Raw genomic sequence first — 14227 nt, 5'->3', positions numbered from 1 at the left:
TTATAAACCAAAATCTGTTATTTTACTTATCATCATTTGACATGTTTTCCATGTGTGTCTGTTTGTCCTGTCATTGCACAATAATTGTTAACAAGCATCACCTTCATCTCAAGTCTTGTTAAATATGTCTGGCTATGAGGAGATAATAGGGTAAAGACCCCCTTCGGTTACAAGTGACCAAGGGATTGCATCTAGAAAGTTCCCCGTCTGAGGCACAAGGCTGGGCAAGGTTGTTTATGGAAGACCAACAGTCACCCATGTATGCCAGTCACCCCTTTCCATGCCACCAATGTTATCCATGGGAAACGTAAAGGGGCCGATACAGCTTGGCACCAGTGATGTTGCACCTCATTTCTACAGCGGAGTGAACTGGAGCGACATGAAAATAAAGAGTCTTGCTCAAGAACACAACACACAGCCTGGTCCGTGGATCGAACTCACTACCCCATAATTGTGAGTCTGACGCTATAACCACTGAGCCATGTGCCTTCACAGGATGATAATACTTTGCTTGTAAACAGGTAAGTGTTGGCAACAGGACGAGTATCCAGCCGATGCATTCAAGCATAAAAGGTGGTCATTAAAACAATGACGGCGACGATGATGATGATACCTATATCTGTGTGTGCACCTGTCATCATCATCATCGTTTTAATGACCACTTTCCCACGCTTACATGGTCAGATGGAACTTAAGGCATATTTTCTATGGCTGGAAGCCCCCCTCCTGTCACCAATCCTCACCTGTTTCTGAGCAAAATATTATTCTTTTGTAACATGTTTTACACAGGAAACTGGAAAGAACAACCTTGTTTGTATTAAGGCTGGGGTCCCTAAAGTAGTTGATATTGACCCCTGGGGGGGGGGGTCGATAACTGCACTTAATTATTATCATATATTTATTTTCTTGTACATCCCCGGGGGTCGATGATCTGAAAACTTTGGGGACCCCTGTGTTAAGGAGGTGATGGTGATGATGGGAGGCAACTTTGTGCTAGGGGATTAAGAGGTTAAAGTATGGAAAAAAAGGGGGCAGGAACAGATTTTTTGCCATAGAAATAGATGGCTAGATTGCACTATATAAAGATGGTGTTAGGAAGGGCATCCAGCTGTAAAAATCATGCTGAAATGGTCGGTGGAACTTGGCACAGCCCTCTGGCTTACCAGCTCCTGTCAAACCATCAGACCCACACCAGCATAGAACATGGATGTTAAATGCTGATGATAGTGATAGTGGTGGTGGGTGGGAGTAATTGGAGTGGAACTGGAAGTGAAATAAAGATGGTGGTGACGAGGTGCCAGTGTACCTTGAAGGTCATATAGAATGATGTTTCTGTGTTATATGCATATTAATATTGTGCTATGACACTACATGAATGTTGTAGCTATGATAGTAACAATAATTATTTCCGTATCATGTTGTAGCAGTAAAAATGTACTTGTGTTTATTTCTGTTCCTTATTGTGGCTTTAACACCATATATATCCAGCTGTAAAAACCAGGGCTGTGGAGTGAGAGTCATGGAGTCGGAAACAATTAAGGGGTTGCTGGAGTCAGAATTGGAGTCGGTAAAACTATACTGACTCCGACTCACAGTGTCTTTCTTCTTTAATATAAACCAGCTATAATGTATAGGCCGACTCAAAGTACAAGTGTATGCTTTATGAGATATGTAGACCACAATCACTTAATTACATAAAAAGGAGTCAGAGTTTTTTGTTTTGACTCCACAGCCCTGGTAAAAACTATGCCAAAATAGACCTCACCATTGCTGGTACCATGTGAAAGATACCGAGTTCACTGTGTAAAGTGGTTGGCATTAGGAAGGGCATCCAACAGTAGAAGTCATGCCAAAACAGACAGTAGAGCTTGGTGCAGTCCTCTGGCTTGCCAGCTCCTGTCATGCCAGGATGGAAAACGGAAGTTAAATGATGAGGATAATGATGTAGCTGCCAGTGGATGTCTTTATTTATCCATCATATTGCAACTACAAAACTGTACATCATTATTTATTTATTATAATAAGGTGGCAAACTGGCAGAATTGTTAGCTCACCAGACTTGTTCTGAGTTCAATTTCAGCCAAGGCCAACTTTGCTTTCATCCTCTTGGGGGTCAACAAAATAAGTACCTCATATTATCACTAGAACAGTATCAATCTTTATTTTTCTCTTATATATCCTCTAACTGTAAAGGTATGTATCTTTATTTTGTCTGTATATATTCACTCGCTGCAACGGTGTATATTGTTGTTTCACATTGTAGGTGCTGCAAAGTGTGTAGACGTTTCTACGATATTCATTTTGATGATCTGCTATGGAAAAGATTTTGCTACCAAAATTTTCTTGAAGAAACGTAAGTCGTTTTTTACCTTTTTATTTCCTACTAAAACAGCAATTCCTAAGATTGTGTAAAATATGTCTCTCCTCGTACGGATCATGTCATGTATGCCTCTCCATATTACAAACATTCCTGTTTTAAACTGTGTTTTTAATGAAATACTCTGCCTCTATGTTTTAATTAATTTTGAAATTAAGAGTCTGAAGGGAAATTTAGTGAAATAATTAACATCTTGCGGTTGAATTATAATTTAGAACACCACTTAAAAAATTTCTTACACAAAATTATAATAGCAAAATCACATGACTATATCATCGTTTAACATCCGTTTTCCATGCTGGCATGGATTGGACAGTTTCTACAGTTGGATACCCTTCCTAACGCCAACCACTCTGAGAGTGTATTGGTAGCTTTTTATGTGCCACCAGCATGGGAACCAGTCAGGCGGCCCTGGCATCGATCATGTTTGGATACAGCTTTTTACGTGCCATCACTTTGGGAGCCAGTTGGGGGCACTGGCATCGACCACATTTGGATAGTGGCTTTTTATGTGCCACCAGCACAGGAGCCAGTCAGTGGAGACTGGCATTGAGTATGTTTAGATGATGCATTTTATGTGCCACCGGAACAGGAGCCAGTTGGGGTACTGGCCACAACTATGATTTTGGCTTTATATATATATCAAAATAAGAAACAAGTATATCTCCGGTAATTTGGTACGATCGTTTCATGCTACATCATTTTAATAAACATTTTCTTGTTGTCTATTTTTATTATAATCACCCCGTGGATTTATTTGGATAATACCTTACAAAATTCTGGTGCATCTGACTTAAGTACCATATTCATTTGAATCTAAATTTTGCTGAACTTTATATATATATATATATATATATAACGACGGGAGGGCTCTCTCATTCCTCATTCTTTCTGGTTTTCTCTACAAGCATTCTCTTTTTTTTCTCCTCCTCCTCCCTCCCGTCGTTGACCCGCGACGAGGCTACTACTGTCTTTCTCACCTGGCTTCCTTCAAGTGTGGACGACTTTCCTGTCTCTCTCTTGCTGACCTCAAAAAGTGTTCAAAATATTTTTTCTTTCGTCGTGGCTTAACAGCTCTCTGTGTTTGTGTTACTGTTATTCTCCTTGTCCTGTCTTTTACTGTTTATATTTTGTACTGTCTTTACTGTCCTGTTTTTGTTACCATTTTTAATGTGTTTGAGAGAGTGGTTTCTTTGGTTTGTTTGTTCCTAAACAACACTTATTTTAGTGCTGTGGACACTGCCAGATTGAATGGTACTGGCCTGGTGTCAAAACCATAATGAAATCCATGGGGCAGCTGATGATGGAGGTATGTTGGGTTGTTGGTATGCCTGTGGAATAGTATTATAACACATCCTTTTGATATATATATGTGTGTTCTGTATATAACTGTCCTCTATATCACACAGACTGTGAAATTCTATTTTGTACTAAAAATTTCTTCTATTCTGAATTTAAAAGTTACAGTGTACATTGGTTTTTGTTTCCTTGTGCCTGCAGATGTCCTGAGAATGTCTCCTGGAGAAGTTTCTTCAAGAAACTCTACATAAAAGATGGCAAATATCTACCAATTTATAAACAAATCAAGCGAGCTTGGAGAACCATTGAGAATTATATAGAAACAAATGTACCTCTCTTGAAAAATTCCTTGGCTGGTAAGTCTACATCCATTCATGTGTGAGAGAGAGAGAGAGAGAGATCATTTAACTTCCACTTTTCCATCCTTGCAAATGGAATTTGCTGAGGATGGTTTTTCTTTGGCCAGATGCCCTTTCCAGTTGCCAGACCACTCCTGTCCCCAAGCAAGGTGATATTTTTCTCATGGTCAGACATGTCTTCTATGGCGGACTAGAAACAAATATTGCTTGTATGACAGGAATGCTCATTTAAAACCATCATGTGGTGTCATGACAAGGGTACACACACACACACCCGCAATGTATATAGTATCATTATAGGCGCATGACTCAGTGGTTAGAGCTTCGGGCTCACAATCATAAGGCAGTGAGTTCGATTCCTGGACTGGGCTGTGTGTTGTGTTCTTGAGCAAGACACTTTATTTCACGTTGCTCCAGTTCCACTCAGCTGTAGAAATGAGTTGCGACATCACTGGTACCAAGCTGTATTGGCCCCTTTGCCTTTCCCTTGGATAACATCAGTAGTGTGGAGAGGAGAGGCTGGTATGCATGGGCGACTGCTGGGCTCCCATAAATAACCTTGCCTGGACTTGTGTCTCAAAGAGGAACTTTCTAGGAGCAATCCCATGGTCATTCATGACTGAAGGGAGCTTCACCTTTCTAAATAGTACCTTTATTAAGAAGGCTAATATCAGTGGCCTGTCAATGGGGACCTCAGTCCACATGGTATCACAGTAGCAGCACCATAGTCAACTGCTACAAAGGTAAAGGTGACACTTTAGATACAAATAATTACAGAGGTATCAAGTTGTTGGATCAGGTAATGAAGAAGTTCATAGCCCAACTAATTAGGGAGAGAGAATCAGCCTAGATGAGATGCAGTTTGGGTTTGTGCCAGGGAAAAGCACCACTGATGCTATATTTCTGGACTATGGCCATGCTAGAGAGAGAGCACCAACTTCAAGAATTGTTAATTTTCTTTTTAGTAGATTACATTTGGTCCCAGTATTTTGTCTGTCTGGTATTGGTTTTCTTGATTTCTTGAGAACCAAACAGGCAAGTGAGTACCATGGACCAGTGATTCCGAAACTTTCCCAAGGTGCTGTACAGTAGTACCGAACACAAACTCAAATGGTTACAAAGTGATTCTTCTTAACTGCACAGCCATGCCTGGCAGTTCTTGCTTTATTACTGTTTCTATAAGTTTTTAATAATTGTTGTATCATTGTAGGTCCAGCTGGAGAGAAGGAACTTGCTGAAGCTGAAGAATACATTGGATGTCCCCTACCGAAAGATCTAAGATGCTCCCTGAGCTTTCACAATGGAGAATCCCTAACAGAATATCTTGGGTAAGTAATTGCCGTTTGTAATTTGGATATGAACCCAGTGAATATTTTATGGGAGTGAGTTAGATAATTACATTGACTCCCAGAACTTGACTGGTATTTTGTTTCCTTCACCCCAGAAGGATAAAAGGCAAAATTGATTTCAGCAGGGTTTGAAATCAGAATGTGAAACCCCATAACTAAATACCAGAAACCATTTTGTCCAACAATTTGACCATTCTGTCAGTCCATCACTCTACTACTGCCATTGGTCAGAAGTAGTAGTTGTAGTAGTCATCATCATCATTTAATGCCCGTTTTCCATGCCAGCATGGGTTGGATGGTTCGACCGGTGTCTGGGAAGCCAGGAGGCTGCACCAGGCTCCAGTCAGATCTGGCAGTGTTTCTACAGCTGGATGCCCTTCCTAACGCCAACCACTCTGTCAGTGTAGTGGGTACTTTTTATGTGTCATGATCAGTTGGTGCTTTTTATGTGTCACCGGTACATAAATAATAATAATAATCCTTTCTATTATAGGCACAAGGCCTAAAATTTGAAGGTAGAGGATTAGTTGATTACATCAACCCCAGTGTTTCACTGGTACTTAATTTATTGACCTCGAAAGGATCAAAGGCAAATTTGAACTCAGAATGTAGTGATGGGTGAAACACCACTGAGCATTTCATCCAGCGTGGTAATGATTCTGCCAGCTCACTGCCTTACGTCATAATAATAATAATAATAATTCTGTGTACTAAATCTTCTTGCAAGGCTTTGGTTGGACTTTCATGGCTACAGTCTTGGGCCAGCTGCAGGATGCTTTTATGAGACAGCCAGTGTTGGTGTGTTTAAGAGCAGTCTAAGAAAAGTTCAGTTATGTAGGATCCGTTAATCCATTCAAATTTGAATGGATTAACAGATCCTACATAACTGAACTTTTATTTTTAGACCGTTCTTTTCTTCTGAAAATGGGCCTTTGTGCCTGAAATATTATTTTATCAAACTTCCCTTGTCAGGAGCTGTCTATTTTCTCCTTTTTTTTTTAAATTCCAAAATATGTTTCTTATGACAATGTATCTCTGTGTCTCTTTCCAGAGTTTTGGGAATGGTACAAATAGCTGACCATGCAGTCTGTGAGAAACTTCTTCCACTAGCTTCCATAAAGATGAGTTATGCGGTAAGAGTTGACTGTTTTTCATCATCATCATCGTCGTCATTTTAATGTTCACTTGGAGGCAGATTTTCTATGGCTGGGTGCCCTTCATGTTTCCATGTAAGGTAATATTTCATCCCACCAGGGACCAGACATGTTTACATGGCAGATTGGAAATGGATTCTGCTTGTATAATGGTAACAACCATCACAAGATGTCAAAACAAGAAGACACCATCTCTCTCTCTCTCACACACATGCACACACTCATCCATGTATTCACCCCGTCATGAACCCTTGTGTGTTTCCAAGTGAAGTGATATTTCCCTGTGGCCAAAAATATTTCCACAAAAGCCAAACGAAGGAACTGCTTCCAACATGGTAGCATTCATTTACAACTGTCATACGATGTCAAGGAAAGGAGACTGGCACACATATATACACCTATACACACATTCACACCCATGCATGGTGAGCTTCTTTCAGTTTCCATCTACCAACTCCACTCTTGAGGCTTTGCTCAGCCTGGTGCTATAGCTGAGGACATCTACCCAAGGTGCACCCCAGAACCATATGATTGGAGAACAAACTTCTCAACCACACAGCCAGGCCTGCACCTATATAAATGTAATTACCAATATTTCTAACGACTTGTAGGCACACAGCATGCAACCATAATTTGCTACAAAGTACATTAAACATTTTCATAAGCCAATACCATGTCCTGCTGTGTTAGCAGTGCACTTAAACCATGGGTTACAGTCAAAATTACATAGAGATGACCATAACACAATATTTCCAATAATCGTGTTTCTTCTTTCTCTTTCTGATGCCATCTTGCTTTAGGAACGTGGGATGCTTCGTGGATGTTGCCAAATCACTGATTGTTCCAGGTCGAATGTCTGCCAGTATCTGGTAATCTCCGATAAGTGTGACCTGCCAGTCAGCACCATTTTCTACCACGTCCATTATGTACAACGAGGGAATGTATTTATTTCAGGTAAGAGCAACATTGTTTAGATCAATGGTTCTTATGACCTTTGGGGGTCCATATTACGACATTGTCGTTAAAATTTTTCTGCAATAAATTAGTTATAATCCTACAATGCACAAAATATTTTTATAGAATTTGTAATGATATTTAATTACAAAAGTATAATTGAATCTTTTGAAGATCAAATAGCTACAAGGGCCGAATCCCCTGAGTAAAATAGTTCCCGTCGAACTATTGCCAGGATCAAAAACGGAAATTAAATAATAATAATAATGATTTCAAACTTTGGCATGAGGCCGGCAAGTTTAGTGGAGGGACTAGGTCAAGTATATTGACCCCAGTGCTCAACTGGTAATTATTTTATCAACCCCAAAAGGGGTGAAAGGCAAAGTTGAGCTTGGCAGAATTCGAACGGAGTGCCACTAAGCAATTGTCCCAGCATGCTAACGATTCTGCCAGCTCACTGCCTTAATAATAATATTGATGATGACGACCACTATTATTATAAATCGATGACTATTTATTATAATTTATGATGGGCTTCCGCATATTTTTCATCTACCAAGTTCACTTACAAGGCAATTATTGGCTCCAGACTAGAGTAGAAAAAACTTGCTGCCTAAGGTGCCACGCTGAGAGACTGAACTGTAAATCTTATGGTTGCAAAAGAAGCTTCTGAACTGCACTGCCACACTTGTGCCTCTGAAGCAAAATTATAAATTTTTTTAAGCCTTAACAACAAAGATATTTCTTTTATGTCTATTTTGAATGTTTTTTTTCTTTTAAATTTATTCCTCTTGTCACAGCAAACTCCTATCTACGGTGGCTCACACAATTTGCAGAGACCTTGCAAAACGGTCGCTTCTCCATTATTGACAACAAAATGTATCGGTGAGTTACAACAATTACATACTTTTATTTTTTGCTTGTTTCACTCGTTTGACTGTGGCCATGCTGGAGCATCGCCTTGAAGAGTTTTAGTCAAACAAATCAACCCCAGGATTTCTTTTTTTTAAATTTTTATGCCTGGTACTTATTCTGTTGGTCTCTTTTGCCAAACCACTAAGTTACGGGGATGTAAACACACCAACACCTGTTGACAAACACAAGTACATAGATATACACACATATATATACAATGGACTTCTTTCAGTTTCTGTCTAATAAATCCACTCACAAGGCTTTGGTCGGCCCTAGGCTGTCGAAAAAGACACTTGCTCAAGGTGCTATGTGGTGGGACTGAACCTGGAACCATGTGGTTGGGATGCAAGCTTCTTACCACAGACATTTTCTTTATGAATGATTTACTCAGAGGAAGAAGTGCTGTGCCATGGAAGGTATCTGCTTTGGTTGAAGTAAGGAAAAGAATAGAGATGGATAAATGTATTTCACTTGATGTAGTGAAAAAGGGAGTTGTATGTCTTAGTTGCTTTATGGTACGGAAACTGGAACGAAACATTGATTGTGTGGTTTATTTCGATTTGTGAAACTTTACTTATATTTAACCCTTTAGTCTTCAGATTATTCTGTCAAATGTAATCCTTATTTATCCACATTGTTTTCGATTAATCATGCATTATCTTGTAGCTTCAAGATTTCAATAATGTGACTGTTTAAGTTTAGAATGACATTGTAACAGAAGTGTAAGAGGCCAGATCCGGCCAGTTTGAACATAAAACAGGTAGAATATTTGGGGGTGGACTTAGCTAGTTTAAATGGCGAAGGATTGACCTGATGGCATCACCCTGTGGTCCTGGTTGAGAGACAGATGCCTTGTCTAGAAAGTCACAGTTAGCGATTCCTTTGCTTCTTCTCATCCCGGATGCTGCAGCCAGGGCGAGATACACAGCTTCTGCAGCTGAGTGGAACAAAATCCTGAAGTACTGCAATCTGTCAGCCAACTACATTTTCCATCCTGTGGCATTCGAGACGTTTGGTGGGGTCGGACCACTGACTGCGAGGTTCCTGTCTTCACTGGCAGCTCACCTCGCAGAGCTAACTGGTGAAGCTTGTGATGGTGCTTGGTTGTTCCAGTGCATCAGCCTTGCCATTAGAGACTATTGAGCTCCCAAATTTTCAACCTAAGGTGGGGAATTGTTTTTGTTTTTTTACTTCTCACTCCTACGTATATATTTAACTCTAAGAATAATAAACGGCCACATTTGACCTTTTTTTTTATTCTTAAACTGAAAAATATGAGGAAATTAACGACGGTGGGCATTAGCAAGTACAGTATGATGAAAGACGCTGTCCTAAAACGTCTTTTGTCACTTTTACTACAAAAGTAACTTTGAAATTGTCAAACATCATAAAGATTGGTTTCCATTATGTTCAACGCAAGGGAAATAACTCTTCCTTGACTCGTGAGTGCCGTTGTAGTTGTTAGGTTAAGACCGGCACTCCGTCGGTTACGACGACGAGTGTTCCAATCAACGGAGCAGCCTGCTCGTGAAATTAACGTGCAAGTGGCTGAGCACTTCAGACATATCTGTCTCTCTCTCTATATATACACCATAGTCAAAATTTGAGCTCAGAACGTAAAGACAGATGAGATGCTGCTAAGCATTTAGCCCAACATATTCTGCCAGCAAATCATCAACTCCAGTATTCAACTGGTACTTTTATAGATCCCTCCCCCCTCCAAAAAAAAAAAAAAAGAATGCAAGGCAAATTTGAGCTCAGGATAAAGATGGTTGAAATACCAGTAATCATTTTGCCTGGTGTGTTTAACAATATTTAGTAGTTAAAGTTGGTCATTATTAGCTCTGCCTAATTCCAGAGGACATTTTATGTCGTAAATCGCAATTTTTGAACTACAAAAATATTGACAGTTTTGAACATTTTTTTTTGTTTTTTTGCCGTTCCCATCTATATCATTCATTGATATTTCATAAACATTCGCATTTGATACTATAGTTTCAAAAGAAGAAAAAACTAAAATGTTTATTATTGCAATTGAATAGAAAAGGATAAATATTCTTTTTTTTCAGCAATCCCCATTTGAGACTTTTTGAAAAATTTATCATTATTTCCAAAATAATTCACACATGAAGGCAATTTAAATACTATAAATTATATTAACTCCTAAGACACCTGGCAAAGCCCCCAAAATATGAATAAAATAATTTGGCAGTTAATGGATTAATTTCATCAGAAATATTGCTATGAAAGTATTAAACAATCTTAACTGCTTTAGTTATTATTATTTTCTTTTTCAGATTTTACCATGAACCTGGTACCGTTGCAGTGACTGATAACATGTTCTCTGTAAAAGTCAGCACTTGTTTCCACCCAGAACTTAGCATGATAAGCATGACAAGTCCACCGGAGTTTTTTTTCACATATCGCATCACGTAAGCCTCTCTCTCTCTTATATTCTGTCTTGCTGGAATTTTCAAAAGAATATAAAATCTGCAACGATTGATGAATAGTCTAGCAGACAACAGTCAGGTGGAATTCATTGAAGCAGATTTTCTATAGCTGGATGCCATCCCTGATTCCAAACAAGGGTTCCTCATGGCTGGGCATGTTTTCTTTTACAGAAGATTGGAAACAAATGACATGCCCAACCACGAAGAAAATGCATTACCTTGTTTGGAAACAGGGATGGCATCCAGCTGTAGAAAATCTGCTTCAATGAATTCCACCTGACCCATGCAAGCATGGAAAAATAGACGTTAAAACGATGATGATAATGACATTTGTTCATAAACTTTATTTTTTGTTGTTTCATAGGATGTCCATGTTTGAAGACGCACCAAAATCTAAATCATGTCAGTTAATCTCTCGGCATTGGATTAGCACCGATGAAAATGGAATAGAAGACCGAATCAGTGGACCAGGTGTTGTAGGTAAAGTAATCTTTGTTTCTTTCATCATTTAACATCCGCTTTTCCAGCTGGTACGGTCAGGGCTTGCACCAGGCTTTATTGTTTATTCTGGATTGGTTTCTATGGTTACATGCCCTTCCTAATGCCAATCATTTTACGGAATGTGCTGGGCGATTTTATGCAACGCCAGCATCAATTCTGCCATGGTGGACATGTCTTGAGTACAGCAAAGCCACCAGATATCTCGGCCTTTTGTTGTCTCCTTCACAAGGCTCATCCAGTATTTATTATATTCCGTTGTTACCTTGGCTTGAAATAGAAAAGGCCGACCAAAGCCTCGTGAATGGATTTACTGTACATATTTTCGGATGGATCGCATTATAATTTGGGGAGTTACATGACCCTTTTTTTAACGTTAATATACTTACGGTTTGCAATTTTTAAAACTGAAAAGCCCAGGCCCAGAGTACGCGCCCGCCGTCTACTTCAGACGTCCAGTGGATAGGTCGCACCACTAATCTTTATCGAAATACAATAAGTGGAAGGCATATATTTTAAATAAGAGCCAAGCCTCCCATTGTTTGTCACTTCCTAAAGAATCGGGCATGATACGTCTTAACAATTAACGTTTGTCATTTTTCTAAGCAATTATTCTTTGCTATTGTTACTGTTTGTTCAATCATCAAAATTCCGACCAGAACATTAAACAAATATACTTCCCTGAGGATAATCTTAACACTAAGAATATCTCTAGAGTTGTCTCCCCTACTTGCCAAGTATTAATTAACTTAGTGACGTCGTTTCCGAGTCAGCCTTAACCGTCAGCTGATGTAAAGATGAAACGTCTTTAATGGAGATAAAGACTACGGCATCTAGGCAAAATGTAGTGTAATCTGAGTGAATGCATGCATCCTCGTTTAACGTCCGCTTTCAATGTTGGCATGGGTTGGACGGTTTGACTGAAGGCTGCACCAGGCTCAAATCTGATCTGGTAGAGTTTCTGCAACTGGATGCCCTTCCTTACGCTAGCCACTCCGAGAGTGTAGTGGGTGGTTTTTATGCCAGTTCGGCGGCAGTGATGCTTTTTACGTGTCACCGGAGCTAATTAGGCAGCACTGGCAACGACCACACAATATTAAAATTTAAAAAAATCACCTCTTCCTTTGCAGGTAAATACCCTATAATGAGACCTGGAGTTGAATTTTCGTGGGTTAGTTGTGTCACCTTCAATACAACATATGGAAATATGGTGGGCTTTTTCACAATGCTCATCTATGCAACAGGTAAGTGATAATTTCTTTTATATTCTAAACCTTTTCTTCTTTTTTCACACCACTTAAAGGTTCTTAAAAATAGAAGCCCTTTTCATTAAGTGTAAGGAAAGAAATCCATTAATTTCTTATATAATTGTCTACAATGCAGAAAAAGAAAAGTGAAATAGTGCAACATCTTACACAAACATTTTCTTCTCTGTCACCCCAAATTTGTAGCCTGGTAAGAAAGTAGTGTGTTCATTTGACCTTTTCCATCCATTAGCATTCTGAAACCTTGTTACGGTTATCTCTCCAAATGTTCTATACAAATTATAGCCAGCACATTTTGTATCTGAGATGTCAGATGAAAAAAATGGATAATGGGCATGTATGTCATATTGTGGGAGCTTTTGCTCCTTCATCAGCAACCACCTAACCCCTAAATCACCCACTATTGTGGCAACTTGTTATTTAAACTACTTAAACAGTTTCCAGCTTCAAAAGCTGACGAACCAAACTTCAAGAGACCCATGCTTCACAACCACCTTGGGCAAGGCCCAACTCGACCAAAGGAAACTCGTGTGCTAGTTGTAAATGAGGGTCACTGTCATACAAGCAGAGCATCTGGTAGAAAATCTGCCTCAATAAACTTCGTCTGACAAGGGTAGAATAGACAGTGTTGATGATGTTATTGCAGAGGTTTTGATCCACATCAACAAGCCAAGACGCTTCTGAATTATAGGACCTAACATAAGCAACATTTCATTGAAGCAGTTTATATGGCAGAAACAGGGATCAAATAGCAGGTGTTATATTAAGTTTCATGAACACTTGCCATTTGATCTGTTTTTGCCATATAAACTGCTTCAATGAAATGTTTCTTATGTTATCCTGATTATCTCCAACCCATATAAATCACTTCTCTTTTACTTCACAGATGAACTGATAAGAATCCAGTGTCCTCGCTTTCACATGAAGTGCCTCCCGTATATCACAGAAGAAGAGAGAAAAAAACGATTATGAGCCCTGTTCATTTCAAAATTCAATTTCATTTCATTTCATTAAATTACTAAAATCTTTATATACTAACTTGAAAGTTGAACTTTTCTTATTAACACACATGCAATTATAAACTTTTTTCATGCCAAAACTGAATTGCTATGTGCAGTAAAACTCTGACGATCAGCCGAATATAATAGGGCAACTTAGTTTTTAAAATTTCCCCTCAAAAATTCAAATTTGGCAACAAAAGGGTCAACCCTTTTGTTGCCAAAATTGTTTGCATAAAAATCTTTCTTTTTGCATTAAATGGCTGTGATGTAAGGATAATTTCATGTAAGTAGCTGGCTTGAATATTGATAGTGAAGGGAATTCCAGTAAAGATACCCTTGGGCCACATTTAAGCCCGAGATCCAAGGATGGGTACAGTTCAAGCAGGACCTGCTCTATAGTGTGGAGTAAAGTAATACGGTTACACCAATATTTTTAATATTGACTTTTGTGACATGCTTATTAAATTCATCAGTATTTTGGAAATTAATTGGAACAAAGATAGACTGTCAATAGAAATATGGTAGAAAAAAAAGGCATTACCTGCACTGAAGTTGTGAACCCTTTCACTGTGAAAGAGACCTACAAATCCATCCCTTTCTGAACAC

At 39.0% G+C, this 14227-nt stretch overlaps 1 protein-coding gene across 1 annotated transcript in view; it reads left to right on the top strand.

Annotated features, from left to right (window-relative positions):
* Positions 1–13658, top strand: part of LOC115222851 (F-box only protein 3) — a 14886-nt gene extending 1228 nt beyond the window's left edge. The window contains exons 2-11 of the mRNA XM_029793197.2: positions 2264–2353; positions 3878–4032; positions 5246–5363; positions 6436–6517; positions 7339–7492; positions 8293–8377; positions 10705–10839; positions 11222–11337; positions 12486–12599; positions 13507–13658. Of these exons, the coding sequence (XP_029649057.1) occupies positions 2264–2353; positions 3878–4032; positions 5246–5363; positions 6436–6517; positions 7339–7492; positions 8293–8377; positions 10705–10839; positions 11222–11337; positions 12486–12599; positions 13507–13592 (1135 nt within the window). The 3' untranslated portion in view covers positions 13593–13658. The remainder of the gene's footprint in view (positions 1–2263; positions 2354–3877; positions 4033–5245; positions 5364–6435; positions 6518–7338; positions 7493–8292; positions 8378–10704; positions 10840–11221; positions 11338–12485; positions 12600–13506) is intronic.
* The last annotated feature ends 569 nt before the right edge of the window (positions 13659–14227 follow it).

Source organism: Octopus sinensis, linkage group LG21, assembly GCF_006345805.1.
Source record: "Octopus sinensis linkage group LG21, ASM634580v1, whole genome shotgun sequence".
Lineage (NCBI taxonomy): Eukaryota > Metazoa > Mollusca > Cephalopoda > Octopoda > Octopodidae > Octopus > Octopus sinensis.
The sequence above is the reverse complement of the archived record's forward strand: the minus strand, read 5'-3'. Positions and strand labels throughout refer to the sequence as shown.